This window comes from Triplophysa rosa, linkage group LG13 (assembly GCF_024868665.1).
Source record: "Triplophysa rosa linkage group LG13, Trosa_1v2, whole genome shotgun sequence".
In the NCBI taxonomy this organism is placed as follows: Eukaryota; Metazoa; Chordata; class Actinopteri; order Cypriniformes; family Nemacheilidae; genus Triplophysa; species Triplophysa rosa.
Window position 1 is genome coordinate 20,832,059 of NC_079902.1, and position 20,479 is coordinate 20,852,537.

Sequence of the window (20,479 nt, forward strand, 5' to 3'; positions counted from 1 at the left end):
TTCCCCCTTTTGGAGACATCAACCTGCAAATGGCTTAGGCTACTTATTGTCGCAACATATGAAGCTGTGTCCGCCAAAGCTATTGTCTCTCGAGCATTAAAAAAGCAACCACCGAGAAATAACATTTTCCTCTCGTGCATTATGAAGTATTAGCCTTCTAAATATGCCTTTTTATATTCTGCGTGAATCACCCATTGATCTCACAGCTATTCTGATCCCTAAGATAACTAACATCATTATTCAAATGTAGCCTACATTCCGCCTACCCTCTGCCAGTGTGTGACGGAATTTGTTTGCCTTCAGTTAATCGTGTGATCTATGAAAACTCATTCAAGGACAATCCCATTCCCAGCGTGATGCTTGTGAGAAAGCCACGTCCGGGTCAGAGCGACACTCGAGATCTCTCGAGTGAGTCTCATCAGAATACATTATTCAAATGCGTGGTGTTGGTTAAGCAGCTTTGTATTGGTCTCACTCTTTCATCTTCTCTCTGCATCCTTTGAAAAATCCATTGGGGTGAGATGTCCCGAAGCACTGAGCCGGTACGCCAAGGTCAAGGACAACCGTAATGCATGCAGGTCACGTCAGCTGTCCATTCACGGGTATGGATTTATTTTATCGTGCTGACATCATAAGGGCAATGCTGTGTTTCTCTGTTGGCCTTTTAAAAACCCTAGGATGGACAGACAGAGACATGTTGTGTGTGGATGCAGGTGTACAGTACTTGATAGACTTGCAAAATTATGTTTTAGCAAAGACAAATCCATCACAGCACGTGCCCCATCCTAGTAAATATTCCAAATAAAAAGCCAGTCTACAATTCTCTAAAACGAACTTCGCTAACAAAGATAGACTGTCACGGTCCTACCTTCTAGCTTATGAATTTCTAGTCGTGTGGCAGGATCGGGACAGAGCCCTTAGGTTTTATGTGAGAAAGTCATGAGTTGTTTGTTTTTACTTCTCATGTGTTTTCTCGTGTCTCGTCATTGGCCCCGCCCCTCTCGTTTCATGTATTGCTTCCCTTCCGTGTCTAATGTTTCCCACCTGCCCTCGCTCATTATCCTTCGTTTGTCTTTCCTATAAATGCCCTCATGTTTCTTTGTCCTGTGCTCGTGGATTGTACTGTGTATGTGAAGCCCTGTACCTAGTGCTGTGTTTCGTGAGCTTTGTCTGTAAGTTTGGTTTATTCTTTAGCCTTAGTTTCTGTTTTTGCCCCAGAGTGGGAAGTTTTTCTTTGTCTTTTTTTGAAAAGCATTTTTGGTTATTGTGTTTGTCCCCCATCGAGGGTTTTTGTTTTGTCTCCGTTGTGTTGGAATAAAGTCTTGTTTTGTTAACCCAGTCACTGCTTGCCTGCATCTGGGTTCTTCAGCCACACGATCCTGACATAGACACTTCTCTGTTTGTCTATTTTAGTTGAAACAAAAGAAATAATGCTTATCTATTCCACAGGGACAAGATCTCTGCTGAGATTCAGAGTAAATCAGAGTTTCAGTGACGGCCTAATTGTGCCGCCGCTTCTCTTTGAGTCCATTAATGTAGTGTTAATATGACAGTTAAAGTGTTGGCCTCCATTCAGGCCCCAAAGACTACAGCACCGCACAAACACGTTGATCCAAAAATAGGCCAAATTTGCATTTAGTTTGAATTTTTATGTGTATTGATCAAAAGAATAATGTTAATGAACCCTGTTTTAAGCACCATGTGACTTATAGAAGCTATTTGAACAAGTGAGAATACTGACTTTAATATTAATATTAAGTATTGACTGTAGTGAAAAATATTTGAATTTAAGATGAAAAATGGCATTTATGGTTGGCCAAAAGGCGATTAGTTGCACTGTTTTTCGAGGTTCATCCTACCCAAATGCTTAAAAGGATAGTTCACCCAAAAATGAAAATATTTTGAAAAATGTCTCAGTGGTTTTGTGTCCATACAATGGAAGTCAATGGGGGTCGTTGTGGTTTGGTTACCAACGTTCTTCAAAATATCTTCTTTTGTGTTCTGCAGAAGAAATAAAGTCATACAGGTTTAGAACGACAAGCCAATAAGTAAATGATGGAAGGATTTTCATTTTTGGGAACTATCCCTTTAAACCCATTATACTTGTGATATGTAAAGCTGTAATAAAAGTTGATGATTTATGTTTTGAGGATGCACCTTTCCATGCTGATCCTAAATTAAAGTGCTTTAGCAGCTCACCGTTGCTATGGTTACCTCATCAGGTAAGCACACCTCCTGTTGGAAATCATATAAACTACAAGCAATACAAACAGGTGATGTAAGCATTTCTATACACTACTGTGGTTTAATAGCTCCCTACTGTATTTATGAAATATAGGACAGTTGGTGACCTGACATACAGTATATTCCAAAAATACTTTAAAACATCTTACTCCTGAAGCGTTTCTGTTGAAAATATCAAGAACTCTCCCAAGTGAGCGAGTGGACCCTGAAACTAAGACAGCCAAGCAGCATGTTCCTGTTTTTGATACGCTGACACGTTCACAGCTGTGACCTTCTCCTTGTGAAAACCGGCATGACCAGGAATATCAATAGCTGTGCAGAGACGATTTGTTCATTTCCCAGCATCCCTGACATCCGTTTGCTTCGAAGTGCCTCAGTTGGCACTTCTCTCTGAGATTTTCAACCAGGACAGCAGCAATACAGGTAAAGAGCGGTAAAGACACATGAGGGTCTATTTTTCAGCTCTTCTCTCTCACACTATTCACATACCTTTGTTATTCACGCTCTGAGGTTTTAAAGAGCAGTGTTTGGGTTTTCAACATGGTAAAAAGACAATTTATACTCGAGACATCACTCCCTAGTGCGGTGCTGTGCGAATGCTCTGGTTGATTTCCTTGAAAAGATGTTTTTTGAAAAGAATCGAACCTAATGTCTTCAGACATCTGGCAATTCACTGCAAGTGTTGGGGAATTGCTGGCCTTCCATTGAGAGCACAGCTGTCTCCTGAAGCATGTACTTAAAATGGTATTGAATGGTTAAAAGACGATACTTAGGGTTGCTTGACTATTAAAACCTTGATGATAGTAACATGGATTCATTTAGATTTATAGACATTAAATACAATATTTATCTAGCGTGACACTACTGCATGCCATTTTCTTACTGTATGTACACCTAAAGCAAACAGCTTAACATGTAGTGCATCCAAAATAATTCAACCAAGCACACATGCCGCTACAGTGCCAAAGCGTTTTCTTGAGTGTCAGGTGATATTCCATTTCTATAATGCATTTATTTTTGTGGTCTACCCTGAATAGATGTAAAACATACTGTCTTGCAGATATAGTCACAGTAGACCCCGAAAGCTCAGCCTCCCTTCGAGTTATCAGACTCAACACTCAATGTGCCACATGGCGAGTGTTTTGCCCCTCTGGCCGTGGCTCAAAGACTGTGTCTCTGATTCTTTCAAACAGCGTTGGCGAGATGCAGTCTGTGTACACACGGCCATTGTCCGGATCCATTACATTCGTCATTACTGGAATGCATCTGACAGGGCCTGCTCACTCGAAAGATTAACCTTTTTATCCTTGAGGGGGGACCGGCGGATGGTGCGGGCCTCCTAGGCTTTCTTTGCGAGGCGCTAAAGCAAGAGGGAGTGAGGTAGCGGGCTTCAGACGTTGATTAATCTGGTGCCAGAGTCACCCGGACTCTTCACGCATACAATCATGGTGGAAAGCCCAGGGCCGAACTGTACAATAACAAGATGGCTCAAAGCCACGTAAACAAAAGCCCACAGCATCCACAGCAGCCAGGAAGAAAACAAGTGATTCACATGTGCTGTTTGTCCAAACAGATCAGTCAAGGAAATTTGAGAAACTCTTGAGGGCTGTTCACATTATGCGTAACTCTTGATGGGTTGGTGTATGTGTTTTTTTAATGAAACCCTTGTAAAGGTCTTTTTTTATTTTTATTTTTTTTATTTATTATTAATTGTATTTGGTTTTGTATAATGAATTTACTATTTAGTTTAGTTTTTTTATTGTAATTACTCTGTTTGCTAGTGGGGTTTTTTTTCAGTTATGTTTAAATTTTTTAGTCTATCTGTATATTTCAGAATTTCTTTAATTTCTTTTTAAGGTAAAACAGATTCAGGTCAATCACTTATTTGGTACAACAGGGTATATTGTTTTTAAAATAAAACAGTTTGCTATTCTGTCAAGATTACACAGTTGTGAGTTTTTCATTCTTTTGGAAAATTCATTTTTGTTTGATTTAACTATAGACCCCTTCGGATGACGTAAACAACACTGGTTCGACGCTGGTCCAGTTTTAGTTTTTTAACACTACACAGACGTTCAAACAAAAAACAACTAACAGAACATTAAAACCAAAATGTTAAATGAATATATTTAAGATTTAATAATGTATGTAGGATTAAAAAGTAAAAGAAATGAAAAGTGCCTCTGGACCAGTGTTTACATTTTGCGAACTGGTCTATAATAACCTTCCCCAGTATGTTTGGTTGATTCTTTGTTTTAATTCTTTGTTTGTTTTATAAGACTTTAAGAAACTAACAGAAGGGTAGTATCCATTTGTCAGCTGTGAACATGATTTGCTCTAGCACTAGTCAAAAGTCACAAGAATTAAAGAAATAGAACTGTAAAATTATTTTGGTAATGGATTATGATTTAGATTTATGAGACAGCCTAGGAGCTGCGAACATGTGGCTTTGATTTTAGGTTTACACCCTCATTCCCGGTTAAATAATCTATTTCTAAGATCGTCTCATGTAATGAGCAGATTGTAATTAATCAGCTTCGCCTTGATTGCATTCCAGCATCCTTCTTTCCTAATGGAAATCATTAGTAATGAACCGCTCTGAGCATGTTCCAATATTGTCCCTGTTTTACCCCTCAAGTCTAGCATACCATTTTGGTTTCCCCTCATTTACAAAGCTCGGCATGTTACCAACACGACTTGGAACGGGGCCCGTTGTGACATGTCATGTGACTCAACCACCTCAGTAGTGCCTGATGCCTCAGATGACACGCCCATGGACCGCCCACAGAACCACCCACTATCTGCCCACCTCAAGCATGTTCCTGCTGGAAAAAAAAGTTTTTCAATCTAGTCAGCTTGTAGCACACTTCAGGTGATGTTTTTTTTAAAGGAACAGCAGCAAACATGGACTTTTTCTGACGAAAAATAAAACATCACATGTGGACCTCAGGGTGAACAAACAACTAAATATTGATATATAGCCATTGTTTAGTTTTATGAATGCACTGTACCTTGTCTTGTTGTTTGATGGATCCTGACAAATTGATTCATCATAGTAATTTTTCTTCAAGCTCGAAATGAACCAAAATATCCTTTGAATAATTAATAATGCCTGGCTGAAGTGTAATAGTGACATTAATCACTATATATTCCATGCAAACATGTTGACAGCTCACGCTTGTGTAAGAACAGCAATTACCTTCAAAATTTGAATGGAAATGTCATACCTCAAGAGTCTCCATACATCCTCTTTAAAAAATTGTTACATTTATTTTTCAAAGCAAATATATTAAGGGATAGCATTTAAGGAACAGTTTATCCACTTTCATGGTGCATGTTTAGATATTTACAGCCGATAAAAATCCAATAACTATTCCAAAATCTTTTATTTGTGTTCAAACAAATGACATGAGGGCAAGTCAATCCAAAATTTACTTTTAGGTGAACCATTCCTTTAAGATTCCTTTAAGATCATTTTTCTCTGGCCAGACCATTTCAGTAAAAGCAAACCTTCTGACCTGTTAATGTAAAGTAACAGAGGGCTTCTCTGACCTTCTCTGTCATTACTGGGCTGCTGGTCTCTCTGCCTCCATTTTGAGCTATTATACTGCTAGCTCTGTACATTAAGCGCAAATGGGTTGCTAATTACATTCCCGCATCAGCTTTGCTGGTCCACTTTCTGTTCTGACTTACAATAACAGCAAATGACATCGCTGCTCGGTCCTCGCCTGATGTTTTCTTTCCTAAGAGTGCTCAGTTCTGCACTTTGTCTGGCACCATTACAACATAAATGATGTTCATTGTTGAAGGGAGGCGCTGGGATATGGGTGTGCAGTGTTTATGACCTTTCCATGTGTAGTCATGCATGATCTGGAACAGTTAATCTGCAGAATTGTTTGATTGCAATTGATTTTGCTCCTATTATTATTTTATGGGCATCATGCACTCGTTCCTTCTCTTTTTGGGCTCCTATGAAATATGAAACATATTTCTCATTACAAATCATATTATCAGCATAAAGTTAATTATTTCATTCGAATATTAATTTGATCCATGATGCACATGATTTTAATATTCTGTGCACCTTGCAAATTCCATCTATGCATGCAAAACTCATTCCTTGAATTTTCCCCACTTGGTTTTCTGTCACGGTTGTGGAGGAAGAACCCAATTGCAGGCAGCGGGGATGAAGGGGTTAACACAAACTTTTATTAAATAAAGAAACACAAAACAAAAGACCCACAATGGGGTAACGAAGACAGAACTAAATATAAAAACAGAAACAAAAATACTTCCCACGAGGGGGCAAAAACAGCAGGACAAAGTAACAAAAAACTAACACGACCAAACGTCAAAACACAATGCTGGACCGGATGAGACAAGGAGCACAAGGTACAGGTACATGTACAGGTACAGGTACAGGTACAGGTACAGGTACATACACAATCCACGAGCACAGGACAAAGAAACATGAGGGCATTTTAAAGGCAAGACAAACGAGGGATAATGACACAGGGCAGGTGGGAAACATTAGACGCGGCAGGGAAGCAATACATAAACGAGAGGAGCGGGGCCAATGACAAGACACGAGAAAGCACATGAGATGTAAAAAGCAAACAACTCATGACTTTCTCACATAAAACCTAAGGGCTCTGTCCTGATCCTGCCACATGACTAGAAAATCCTGAACGAGAAGGCAGGACCGTGACAGTTTTCAGGTTAAAATTAGATTTTAAATCCCTGATTTGTGTCAAAATGGTTTTGGTCCTCACTGTATATCTTATCTTCCCTCCGCAGGACGGGCCGTTTTGGTCCACAGCGTTTGGCGGTCAGATGCGTTTGTACATCAGACTGTATGGACGTGACGGATATCACCAAGCTGTTGTTTCAAGGACAATGCTGCCAAATGATGTCTGCATTCCAACGAGTCCCAGACGTCTGCCAGTCATCCAGATGAGCTTAGCACTTCCAAAAACGCAGCCCAGAATGACCTCTCCAAAACAGAGACCGCAGTCCCGCTATCATTGTCTCAGCCAGTACTGTGTGCCAGTTTGACTCTCTCAAGGTGATGTTCTTACTGGATTAAAAAGTTCTTGATGTGTTTGAGAATTGATATGGGATTGATCTTTCTTTTGACCTCTGAACTCTTTTGTTCTTTGGCCTGACTGTTTGTCAAACAGAATGTTTTGGCTTTTTTGGAATCTCTGATCAATAACACTGTGAACCGTCAAGCATTCCTGCATTTCCTTTTTGAGTATTTTTATTGGGTCCAGTTAACACACAGCCGCTGCTATGCTTTGACTGCTGAGGTTACTCTTTTGCTGTTGTTATACAGGGTAAACTCGCAGATCTAATAAGAACAAATTTATTACGCTCTGCTTAGTAAACACACCACATTGCTACGCCTGTGAATCGAACAAATCTGCAGTCTCATCAAAACACCAGCTGCAGCCACAACTGAGGATTCGGATGCGCTTTCTTGCCTAATTTGTCATTTTGCTCATGTTTTTATTCAAAGCGACTTACAATATACAGTACGCATCACAAGAACAGCCTTTCTAAGGCAGCCTCCCGTGTATCGCCATGTTCAAGGACACAAAGTCAAAGGGATTAGGTCATATGAGAAAGATTAGAACATGTTACCTTTCTATTTCCAGTCCAGATTTAAACCTTTTATGCCATTTCATTGCTTCTTTTTTGCAAAGCTATGGTAACACTTTACAATAAGGTATTTGAAGAGTTCATTTGCAAAGACACTCTGTTTTTAAAAAAATTAAAAAATCATGTTTTTTATTGTGCAATCCAATTAATATCAACCAAACTGCAGTAGGGTTATTTTGATTAAGTAATAGTAACTCAAATAAAATACAGCTAACTAACACAATATCTGTTTTTTATCTGTTTATCTGCTTTTGCTAATAAACTCTTCCTTTCGTAACATTAAATAGTGCATTTACTGTATTAATCTTGGTTTAATCTTAATTCTTTTTTAAAATCTGAAGTGATCTGTTAACATTAGTTAATGCTCATTGTTGGTTCATGTTAGCTAATGCTAGGGGTGTCAAATAATTAATTGTGATAAACCGCATTCAGAATAAACGTTGCGTACAGTACACATAATATGTGACTGTGTACTGTGCATATTAATTTTGTACAACACATACATGCATATATTTGCATGTGATGTTCTTACTGGATTAAAAAGTTCTTGATGTGTTTGAGAACTGATATGGGAACTGATTTAATTTATACATTTATATATAATTTCAATTATTGGTAAATATAAATACATATCTAAATATTTCCTAAATGTATATACATTTATGTGTTTTTGTTTATAAATACAAAAATTGAAAACAGACATATATAGCATTATGAAAACACAAACGTTTATTTTGGTTGCAATTAGTCATGATCAATTGTATGACAGCACTAGCTAATGCATTTCCAAATGTTAAGAAATACAACCTAATTGTAAAGTAAAAAGAACTTGCAAGTTATACTTTTAGTAAGTAAAAGTCAACTCAAGACTTAAGATAATATTTGGCAGCAGTGGTCTTGTTGGTGTTTCAGCATTGGTTGGATGTGTTTGTTTAGATGGAGGTAGAACATGGTAAAGCTCAGCAGGGACTCTGTAAAGTGCTGGTGGGTCAGCAGAGGCCTCTCCACACGCCCACTACTGCCTTTCTCTCTGACGCCTACCTTCGCCATAAGAGTGCCGCTCCAAACGCATACTGAAACACAAGATTGGTTCCGAGACCTTCAGCTCAAGAGGAAAAACCTCAATGCACAAGTAAGTTCTGAGTTGAGCTAGCATGCACTGTGTATTTTTTAAAACTGCACCCTTTGGACAAGGTGGGAAAATACTCAGTTTGGCGCAAATAGAGCATTTTAAAATATGGTAAGAGCAGATCGTTTGAGAACGCACAACCTTTTGCAGCCACAGTGAAAGCCGCACAGACTTCCTTTTTATATTCATGAGGTGAAAGTCACATTGACGATGAATGATTTTCAAAGAGCACCACTGTAGGCTATAACTCTCCTCCAGTGTCACAGTGCATACGCTGCACAATTCCATAAACACCATTTGTTAAAAGCAAACCCCCAGCCCCCTTCCAAGAATAGATTTTAGTAGGTGTGTAACGCCAGGTGAGGTAGTGTGTAGAGATGCTGTATGGAACATATTTTTTCACTGTATGTGTTGGAGAAGTCAAGGTCTTTGGGTCATGAACCAAATACTGTTAACCGCAAAATCTTTTTCTTTATTAGTATTTTGTCCAATGACTGTTGATGTATGTGACTAAACATCATTACAATTTGTCAGAAACATCTTAAGGTTTTACGACAGCCTTGCTTCTTCAGGGATGAGATTTTCTGAAGTGATTGTACTCCATCTGCCAGCAAACGTGGTGCCAAAAATAGCTACAGATGATCAAAACGTGGATACTCTCCTTTGTTCCATTCAGTCCTGTACATGTTAGTCATTTAAGGCATAGAAAAATTATGACACGTTTCACAAGTTCGGGAAGGAATCTCCCCGTACCAGATGGCAAATGACGTATAGGCGTCTGTCCATATCAGGGGAAACTGGGGTAGTGCTGGAGATCTAGTTTCTCATGCATGATGCTTTAAAAAGAATGGAACCACTGAGAGACCATGGTTACGTCTCTTAAAGAGTGAAGTGTGTAATTTGTTTGGTATTAACTTACTTTACCAGGTGATTGACTACCGAAGCATGTAAACGCTGTGGCACTTTTAAAACATTTGTCCGACATGTCAACTTCTGGCTCGAGTGATTGAGGTAAGAATCTTAAGATCTGAGTTACCAAAAAGCAGCTTGTTTGTGTGTATGATTTGAGAGGTTGACATTTTAATGCATGAGCTACTACAACCTCTGCTACATTTCTGAAGTTTGCCAAAACAATGGTAGACAGGCATTTTGGATTTGGGGAATACCTAATTCTGATAGCCCTCTTCCACCCAGACCAGTTCTGTATGACATTCACTCTATAAATAAAAACATCCAGAGATAGGCATGGACCTTAACGCAACGTGGGAATTGATTTTAGTCGGGGTTGGAGTTACTAATACATCACTCTTTTAGCAGGTGTATGTATTGTTGCTATAGCCACTAAATCCATCTCTATGGTAATGAGGCTGAAATAGACATCCCATCAAAGCTCGTGATAGCATAACCTTGCGTTACTGTCAGCACAAAGCAAACGTCCACACATACACTTCGTATCACACGTACACACAATGACAAGTGATAGTTCATCACGAAAGCACCAGATTGTTTAATGAACTTCCACATCAGTCTGTGAGGTCATAACTGATGAGCGATTTTTTAAAGAAGAGGTGACGGTTGAGAAAGCAGCGACCGTGGAATAGAAACAGCGCTCACTTTATCAGGCGTGCTTTAGATTAACTCTGTTGGGTACAAAAAGGCTGCCAGTTTCGTGCTGGTCCGTGACCGCCATTTTGGACAGTGGTCAAGGGCAGGCTGCGTATCGGCCAAAAGACCTCTGCCCTGTGCCAGCAAGCGGTGGAGATCTCTCACAGGGATACCGGATAGCAGCTCGGATACCCAACTGCCAAAGTATGGCACGACAAGGTTATCTAACTGATGGCGTCAACAGTCTATTTTTTGCCTGCCGAGGTTCCGCATTAAAGACATCAAGGGTGTTAAAAGAGTAGTTTACTTAAAATTAAAGTCTGGCATGTATGACTTTCTTTAGTCCGTGGAAAATGAAATTTTAAAACTTGCTTTGTCAGTGTTTTCCATCTAATTACAATGAATGCCGACTACAGAATTTAGGTTGTAAAAATAATATAGTAGCACCATAAAAGTTATTGACTGCACTAAATTTCAAATTTTGTGGTCCATGAAAGAAATAAAGTCATATGCTGGTATAACAGCTTAATTTCTTTGACTGTTATAGCAGAGGGTTCAGTATTTGATTAAAAATAGGGTCAGGATTTGTCTGAAATATTCCTTCAAGAGTGAATTTTCACTCATTAGCTTGAGATTTGACTTCAAGTCTGTTCAGTCTCAGGAGACATCGGGAGTTTATTGTGTCTGGATCTATTTCTATAAAAGAAAATTGCTAAATTAGGTCAGACGTCTTAAATCATGAAGCTAATAAGAAAACAAGGGCATTTTAAAAAAGCCCCCATCGTGCCAGCTTGCACCGTAATCTTTACTGAGGTGAACTGGGATAGTGAGTCCTTTTACATGTGATAATTTCTAGCCTGCTTTATGGATGAGATTAACCCTGTACTCATATCATGACACTGGAATAGTATTACATCAGCAGAAAGTAATAGTTGCACAGAGAGCTTGAAGAACAAAATGTAAAGAATCAATGAAATGAAATATCAAGCAGCTTTTAATGGGGCTGTCTGGACAATGTCAAGCCAGATGAGTGGGTTCTAAATCATTGTATTTAATATTTTTTCTTATGTCAGGAACAATTTTTTTACATCCTCATGAAATAATATATTGATTGTTATTCAAATTTCAGTTTATGAGAAGACGGGGCAATATGAGGTAACAGTGCTGTAAAGCTGCCGTGCTGATGCTGAGGAGAAATCTGTCGATAATGAAGAGGAAGAAGAGGATGATGATAATGATATTATGATTGCTGATGAGCATAGCCTTTCATATGGTTTAATATCATCTGTCTGAATCGATGACTCCACAGTACAATAAAAGAGATCTTACGAGCACACAAAAATGTACCATAGATATGAAAGGTTAAAAGTTTATGACCATAACCATCTAAGAAAAATTTGTTAGTTAGTTGCATATAGGCACAAACCATTAGAGATGAATCTGCAACTACCTCCAAAGTTTTAAATGTTCACTCCACAAGTGCTCCATTGATTTTAAAGGGCATGTTTAGCTACCCTCCCTTGGTGTAAAATGTGCTTGTTAATAAAGATAACTTCAGTGAGTTTTGTTGTGTTGAACAGGCGGTAAAAGACCAGACGGAGCCCCATGGCATCGTGTAGGACCGGCCAGTCCAAAATCATGACTCATCCAATTTTAACACACATGAATGCCCTCAGCAGACCTGACCTGCGGTCATTCTGGGGCCAGGGAAAAAAAGGGTGCCATTACCTGTGCGTGTGCATATGTGTCACTACAGGTCACTTGGCAATAAAAGGTAATTGATTGTGAATTAATGTGTTGAAAACGTAACCGATCGTTTGCAGATGTGTAGCTCACGCTGCCAGTTGCGTTGTGGCTATGTGTGTCACAATGGCAGGTGTTTTCTCTGCATGCCATTGAAAGGGCCATTGCACACATGTAGTCCCTGCAGCTCAAAGCCAGAAACCTGCAGCCTGGGAACCTGTCCTCGCGTTCTACCGTGTGTTCATCTGCTGACCCGAAAGAGAGTGTGATAATGAAATAGAGAAATAAATATGAAGAGGGAGAGTAGTGAGAAGGGTACGAGGGTGGAAGGTCAGGCACGAATCACAGCTGTTACTGTTTCTTACATTACCTACAGGAGAGAAAAGAGAACATGCTGTAGCCTGTCCTGGAAAGTCATGTTGAACAGGTGTGTGTAGGTTTAGATGTACTTGTAAGAGCTACAATTTGGAAAATGTCTTTCAAATATAGTGAAATATGTTAAACTGAAGTCATAAATAATGGAAATTCTCTTTGTATGAATACCATTGTGGCAAGATCATTGTGTGTGAAAGAAAGAAAGAAAGAAAGAAAGAAAGAAAGAAAGAAAGAAAGAAAGAAAGAAAGAAAGAAAGAAAAAAGGAAGGAAGAGAGAGAGAAAAACTGTGAACTCTCTCTTTCTCTCGCCCCCTAAAAGTAATGACCCCTGGACAGTTTTTTGGCTCTTCTATTCAACTGCCCCTCCTCTGCCTGGTTTCTCTCTCTCTCTTTGCCATCTCCAATGTGCTGCGTCATTCTCTTGAAAAATATTCATCGCCTCAGAGGCTCACGTTACAATTAAAAGTTGATGAGCATTGGATTAGTCCACGAGCCCGACTCTAGGAGCTCCTAAAAGCCCCCTAATCTATTTTAATGTTCCTCTGATGCAGCCTGTAATGCAGATCTAACATTTAACCCCACTTCTCTGAACGGAGGGCTGGTATTGATCTCAGCCCAGCGTGCTGCGGTCGCTGCATTTATGCTCTCTCTCATTACATAGTTTCAGATCATGCCAGTTCAGTGTACAGGATCAGTTCCTGGGTCAGGACATACATCAATAGGCGTCATTTCTGCCGTTGTGCAAAGCGGGGCTTTCTGTTGTCAGTGGGTTTCATTTACACCCACATTTATACGAGACGCGCTTTCTCTTTACACAAACATAACCGAAACGTGTTGATAGTGTAGCATTTGAAAATATGTAATATAATGTGTCGCTCATGTAGCAGGGTGCTGAAAACAGTTGTTTTGAAATTGTTTATCTTTGTAAACGTGCTGTTTGATTGATGCCTTTGACCGTTGTTTGCAGTCTCACGCAACCTGCGCTGCATTTTAAGGATGCTGAATTCAATTAAAAGAAGTTTGGATGCACCTGCATTCTGTTTCATTCTGCTGCACAGCGTCGAGCTGTTTTTTAGCTCATGAACGTTTCCTGCATGAACTACCCCTATTGTACGTCTGTGTTTTTCTATTATGTTTCAGTGCAGCGCAGACGTTTTCAAGTAAGTTAATGTCGTTTCAGTTGCTTTGCATTTGCATTTCAACTAACCCATGTTAATGTGTGACCCGTTGTCAGAGCTCCGTGCCAGACCCCCGCTGGGTGCGAGAGATTTGACTCTGATGTGAAGGTGATCTGATTAAGGAGCAGGCTCGGCGGTCTGAATGATTAAACGTGGTTGGTAAAATGCATTTTCTACAATTCAGAACAGCACAAAAACAGGTAATGCTGTTTTCCAAGACAAACTATATGAATTAACCACATGTACCACAAATGAGACTATCAAAGCTAACTCTACAGTGTTTTTCTCTTACTACATGTACGCATGTTTGTGACATTTACCGTGTTCACATTTTTAACAAAAGGTCGGATTTCCTTGCGTTCATTGAAGCACACAAGATGGTATTTGGATGGTATCGTGCTGGAATAATATGGATCATCGCGTTTTGCACAAACTGTATTTTTAACAAGTGTATCTTAAGGAAAATATGTTCCTGATTCAAAATGAACTCCTAAAACAGGTGTTAAGGTTGTAATCTAGATTTATCACTTCTATCAAGACTGATCAAATACTTCAGGAACTAAACTTCAATCTGTCTACCGGTATCATTAAAGTGTCTGTTGTCTATAGTCCTGCCTGTTCTACAAATGAATCTTTCATCTTTCACAGTTCATGTGTCAACAGTGTATGAAAGCGTCTTATATTGTGAATATTTAAGTATACCCTTCTCTTGCAGTATAGACATGAACTATGATATGCATATAGTAGTTAAAAGTGTAAAAGGTTTATGGTTTGCAATGTGTGTGTCTATAGCAGAAGATTGTGTCCCGTGACTTTATAACACCGTAAGCCATATGCTTGACTACTTTTATTCCAGTTCGCTGAGCTGGCTTTACTCAGAATAAAAGAGAGAGAGTGAGGTGGTCAGGAATAAGAATCAGGAGAAATAGAGAAGTAAGAGACATGTGAAGGGAGTGGATATTTGGCTGAAGCTCAGGGGTTATATGTGCACTTTATGTGTCCTGCCTTGGAAATATGCATTTAGTGCAGGGAACTACTGCATAAGTGGCAGATCTCACACACTACATGCGAATGTCTAAAATAAATATGTGTTGAATAAAATCTAAAATGCAAGGTTTTCTTGAGTGATACTGTAGATTTAGGGAATGTACTGTATCATTGGCTTAGTATAAAACAACACAATACAAAGATCTCCACAACAGGAGTAAACAGGACAGGGTTAAAGATTTCGTAGGAAAGAAGACAGAGAAAATGTGTGTGAAATTCTGCTGGAAAGTGAAAAGTGTGTGTGTGTGCCTCTGAAGGGTGGGGTTATGATGCTGCAGGAATGCCCAGGGGATTTCTAGTCTTACATCCATGAGCTTTACTGCCTAGCCATCTCTCCACCTACTGACCTGCTGCCTTTAAATCTCTTACGAAGACAGGCACACCTATTTTTCCACCTCTGCCTGGGCGACAGGGTGGCTGTCAAAACCGCCGCTGGCGAATGAAGATAGCCTGTTCCTTGATTTACAGGATTAATGAACAGTGGAGCTTGCAACCACACAAAAAACCCCACAGGGCAGCGGTTTTGCACTGGGCCGATACAGTAATGCATTTATGGATGCATCTCAGTGATGCAATAAAAGCTTCCCGGAAAAACACATTAAGTCTTTTCTGACTACTTGGTATATTGCAAGATAACAGCAAGAATCATGAGAGTTTACCAAAGAAGCTGCACATTGATTACAGTTCTCGGTAGGCAGCACTGGTCGTCCTGAAATATTCTAACCCTATACGCATTAAACTGCTTAACATAAATACTTATAAATATTGAACTGTAGGTCATTATTAAAGCCTTAGGTGTGCTGTCTGTTGTAAAAGTTATACTTTTTATTTTTCATTTATAACGTTTGAAAAGGTAGACTTTACAGCATTAAAGTGATGCGTTGATGTAATTTCCATGGAAACAGTACAGCTAGATTAGGGTGGGACAATTTGAGTGGCTCCTCCTCCTTTTAAAATAGCCAGTAGCGTTTAGTTGACCTCACAGCCTGGAATCTTCTAAATGCGAATTGTGTCAATGTTTTGGAGCACAATAGTTTATCTTTGAAGGCTAATGCATTCATACTATAATGCCATTAAAATGTAACCAGTGATAACGTCATTGCGTCTTCTTTTAAAGTGCATTAATAATTGTGATTGCTCGTCTTTCTTACGTATTTTAAATCGCCTTAAACAGTGGCAAGTGACGATTTTATAGCATTTTATTTATGCAGATCCGAAGATGCTGTTTTTTGGTATTTCCATCAGAAAATGCTAAATCTAGATATATTTGAAATCATCAAAAACAGAATAACCCCAAAACAATCCATAACTAAAATCAATTTAAGACGCGCTATTATGAAATTTTTAAGTTGCGAGTAAACGCATTTTCTCTTTTCAAGGTTGAAATCCATTTCCGCACAGCTGAGTGGATTTCGCTCTTTTTTTTTTTTATCGATAAAGCAAGTGGACTAGGGCAGGACCCCCGTGGGCTGCTTTACCCAGCGGCTGGTTAATGAAACGGCATCTTTTTATAGAACATCCCCTCTCATCAGGCGCCACAGTCCAGCCCCGGTGACACCCCTTCAGACTGCACTGTGAATCTCAGTCTTGATGGGGCTAAATCCATAAAGAGAGCGATAGATAAAATCCTTATTATGAATGCAAAGGGAGTCAATGATGCTTTAGATGTTTTAATGCCAGATATTTATGGAATTAATGCCATCATGTTTATGCAGAGCGCATCCTCGATAACAGGGTTTAAAAAATATTGTATGTGCCTTGAAAACAATAGTAATTAGCCTACCAAAATGGAAGTAATAAATAAAAGGATTATCAGGAAATAAATTATAGGATGGATGGTTTAAAAATATATATGTATTAACAAATTGGTTTTCCAGCTGTAAAACGTTGATTCCATTGGGTTGTCATAAAACAACAGGCAGCGCGCCTGTACTGCGGCATATTTCGAAATGCGCAAAGACTCACGACCTCTACGATGCGCGAGATAACCTCTGTAAACAAAATCTATGAAGTACACGAAAACCAGCTCAGCAAATAAAGAATTTTCCGATGCATCGCAAAACTTTAGTGTACAGGTCAAAAGAACAAGCAACACTTGGTTTATTTGCCATATGTGCGTTCCAATAAAGCGCATGACAATTTAGGAAGTATGCAAGCATATTAAGATATGCAGTCTCATTATGTTACAGTATATAACTCAAAATATGGTCAGTCTATTCCGGGTGCGCCTCTCCGGAATCAAGCCTTGTGTTTAGAAACGGGACAATTTAAAACTTACCTCCCAACGCTTGCTTCATAACAAAATTCATGATGATGGCTTTTTATTCCTGCCTTCTTCAACCAAGTTTTACATTCAGGTTAAGCTTTTCAAGTAGTCCCTTGTCGCCAGATCTAAAATGTGAAACAGAGAATTACTTAATTGCAAAACAAAACTAACATATCACAACTTACTTTGTATTAGCTGTAATAAAAAACAACTCCAACCTACAACGATAATGATTGAGTGCACAATACTATGCCATATATAACGACCAGTTTACTAGATTCGCACGTGAAGGGCAATAAAGGTCAATATAGCTTACCTTGCATACAGTTCACACCAAGAGCGGAGTTGTGAAAAAGCATGCATACGCTATAGCATTAGTGGACTATCAACGCCTACATGTAACACGTACGCTAATAAAACAACATTACTCGTATCTCGTAATAATTCAGACTAATTTCGGCTGTGGGACAGGGGAACGCTGTGTACACTAAAAGTGAATCTGCGGGGAGCTTTTGTTCTTCTCGAGGGAAATTGCCTCATGACATTGCAACCCAAATATATTATCGTAACATTTGAGAGCAAAACAATCCTATCAATGTAAAGACTCAAATCTAAGAATTTAAATTTAAAGTTTTTTCCCTTTTATTAAAAAGACTACTCGATCTGACAATAGGCAGTTAATCTGTGTGTAAACTTTCCTTTATCCATCCACAGCAGTCCCATACGTGAGCTACTCTCCTTCTTTCTACTCCAGAAACAAACGTTTGCTGATGAATGAATTCACTTCAGCGTTGCAAGTCCCAAATCATCATGTTGTATGATGCCGATCTCTACCTAGATACACAAATAATTACGTGTAGCTCTAACTGTCTATAATATTTACTCCTGTTCCACATACGTGTCGAGAACACAACCACTTCCTTGTTCGCGGAGAGGCTGATTTCAGCACCATTGCTGGCGGACAACTCCCGCTTCCGCTCCATCCCACCAAAGCGCGCAAACGCTCGCTGTCCACAAACGCATAAAGAGCATAATTACCTGTACGGCGATTTCAATGCTCTCTAAAAGCCGATTAACTCCCCAGAAATGAAACTTCAGCAGTAATGGTGCAGCGAGGCTCTAACTGCTCGTTTCTAACATCTCCGGTTTCCAGGCAAAAGAAGGACGTCCTTGTTTCGGGTGCACGGAGAGGCAGTGAGTGTGTCTGTAAAGGGGACTGCAGCTGCCTCTGATAAAGCCACTCGCTGAATCACATGGAAGGCTCCCATCTGAAACGTCCCACGTTCATAGTGATCAATTATTGACGCAAGCCTGCTTCCCGGTTCCCAATACGCGCGTGCGACCCTGTTCAACGCGAACGTTGTGTAACGGTGTTTTGTTGTCGTACTTAATACTGTCTGTGCTTTTGCGATTCCAATATTATTCCAGTTGGGATGATCTTATTTTATGCATCTTGCCTTGGGGCTATAGGAGAAGGTCTTTTCGTACAAACGGGACATGCATGGAGCGTTACGTATGTAATGTGTTCAGTGTCACAGCTCGCGTTCACCTCGATTCGTCCTTGGGTTTTTTTAAAGAGGCGAGAGGCGACCACGCACGCCTTTTCCCCGCCATGCACGAGCTCGGAAAGTGTGGCCAATATGTTTACACCATGAACGTGATGGTGAAGTGCTACAGCTCCTCCTCGGCTTTCAATTTGCATGCTAATTCTGTTGAGTACAGTTATGGGATCTTTAACCTTCACGTTTTACAATCCAGGACTAGTGAACTATGTCTAAAATAGTCCACAAAAGTCTCACTTAGCTGGACTTTTGACTTTTGACTTCAGACTGAGGAGTGTTCTGGCCAAAACATCTACTAAGTCTGCCTGTCTGACATGTAAAGCAACCAGAGGTTGTTTCTCTTTGTATGGGCAAGTTTATATAGCCTAATACATAACAATCAGCCTCAAAAAAATCTCAATTTTAAATATTTACATTGATTATTTTAGAGACATGAAAGTCATGATTTATAGCAGGATTTTGTATGTAGAAGCCACCCAAACAGATTGCAACAGATTTTAAGATAATACTTAATGATTTTGCTTACAGTAAGTATCAAACAGCTGTGGACAGGCTGTGGGCGTGCACATAATAAAATTAGCTTCATCTGGGCTAAAAAGGTTTAAAGAATGGCATTGACTGATAGATCAGTCACTGCTGCCTTGTGTGCTTTGATGTGACAAGCAACAAAGAAAATCCTTTTGTTTATCTAATCTTGCTTTGTCAAGTGCTAAGTAGGCGGACATGTTTTTATAATGTGCATGTTTTTAGATTGGCACTAAAAATATTCCTGCATTTTAAGAGCCAAGTGATCTGGAACACTACAGACACACAATGGCATGCTGCTATAAAATATACAGGTGACTAGAGGGTCGCACGGTGATATTTCATTTTTATGGACTGGATCATCCTTGTTGCCCCGTGCACCTCAATATTTTAAAAAGCTTTGTATTCAAATCCACTCGTTTGTATTGATGCCAAGAGTGGAAATGATTCACATATGGGGGAGTGAAGCCTGGTAATAACCTGGATTACAGACTGCAGTGGGTGTCAGATTCCCTGGGAATTTTAAAGTTGACATTTCGAGACATTTCGCCTCCCACCGTGCAGTTCCAAACAGCACTGAAGGAGCGTTCAGCCTCAATCAACGTTGTCGCCCACACAAGCAACACTAAACGTTGCCTAAACACTTCACTTTTCCCACAACAACAACCATACAGCAGCGATTAAAATTGTTGGTGGTGAAGAAGTTGTTGAACTTATCAATGAAGGATGTAAATGCCATTGGTGTTATCTTTCAGAGCTGCTGTGTTTTTGCTTTGGGTTTTAATATATGCTACAACCCAGAGTCCTTGAATTTGTTCTCTAAATTAGAAATGTACTCTCACATCTGCATGTTTAGTTGTTGTTGGCTCCGTCTCCCTCATTTTAATCTGAGCACATTAAAATGTAAAATGGCTTTGAGGTGAATTGAGTCGCGTTATCAAAACAGCCTGTCAGTATTTGATTGCTCGTCTCTATTTGTAAGTTTGTACGGACCAAAAGTAGGAGATTCGACAAATTTATCATCAGTCTAATGATGATGATTTTGAGAGATTTAAACATGTGAAATAATGAAATTAGTCCAAATATTTGCTAGAAATATGTTTATTTAAAACAAATTTGATTTTTACATTTATCAACACAGATT

General features: G+C 39.4%; 1 protein-coding gene across 2 annotated transcripts in view; it reads right to left on the minus strand.

The window, feature by feature from the left end:
* Nucleotides 1-18,766, minus strand: part of LOC130563521 (complexin-1) — a 36,331-nt gene extending 17,565 nt beyond the window's left edge. The window contains exons 1-2 of one of the 2 annotated variants that reach the window (XM_057349100.1): nt 18,287-18,766; nt 17,261-17,373 (exon numbers count right to left, since the gene is read on the minus strand). In XM_057349100.1, the coding sequence (XP_057205083.1) occupies nt 17,261-17,291 (31 nt within the window). In that variant the 5' untranslated portion in view covers nt 17,292-17,373; nt 18,287-18,766. Of the gene's footprint in view, nt 1-17,260; nt 17,374-17,564; nt 17,681-18,286 lie in introns of those variants that run through there. The other variant, XM_057349101.1, reaches the window with a different exon arrangement.
* Nucleotides 18,767-20,479: the final 1,713 nt, after the last annotated feature.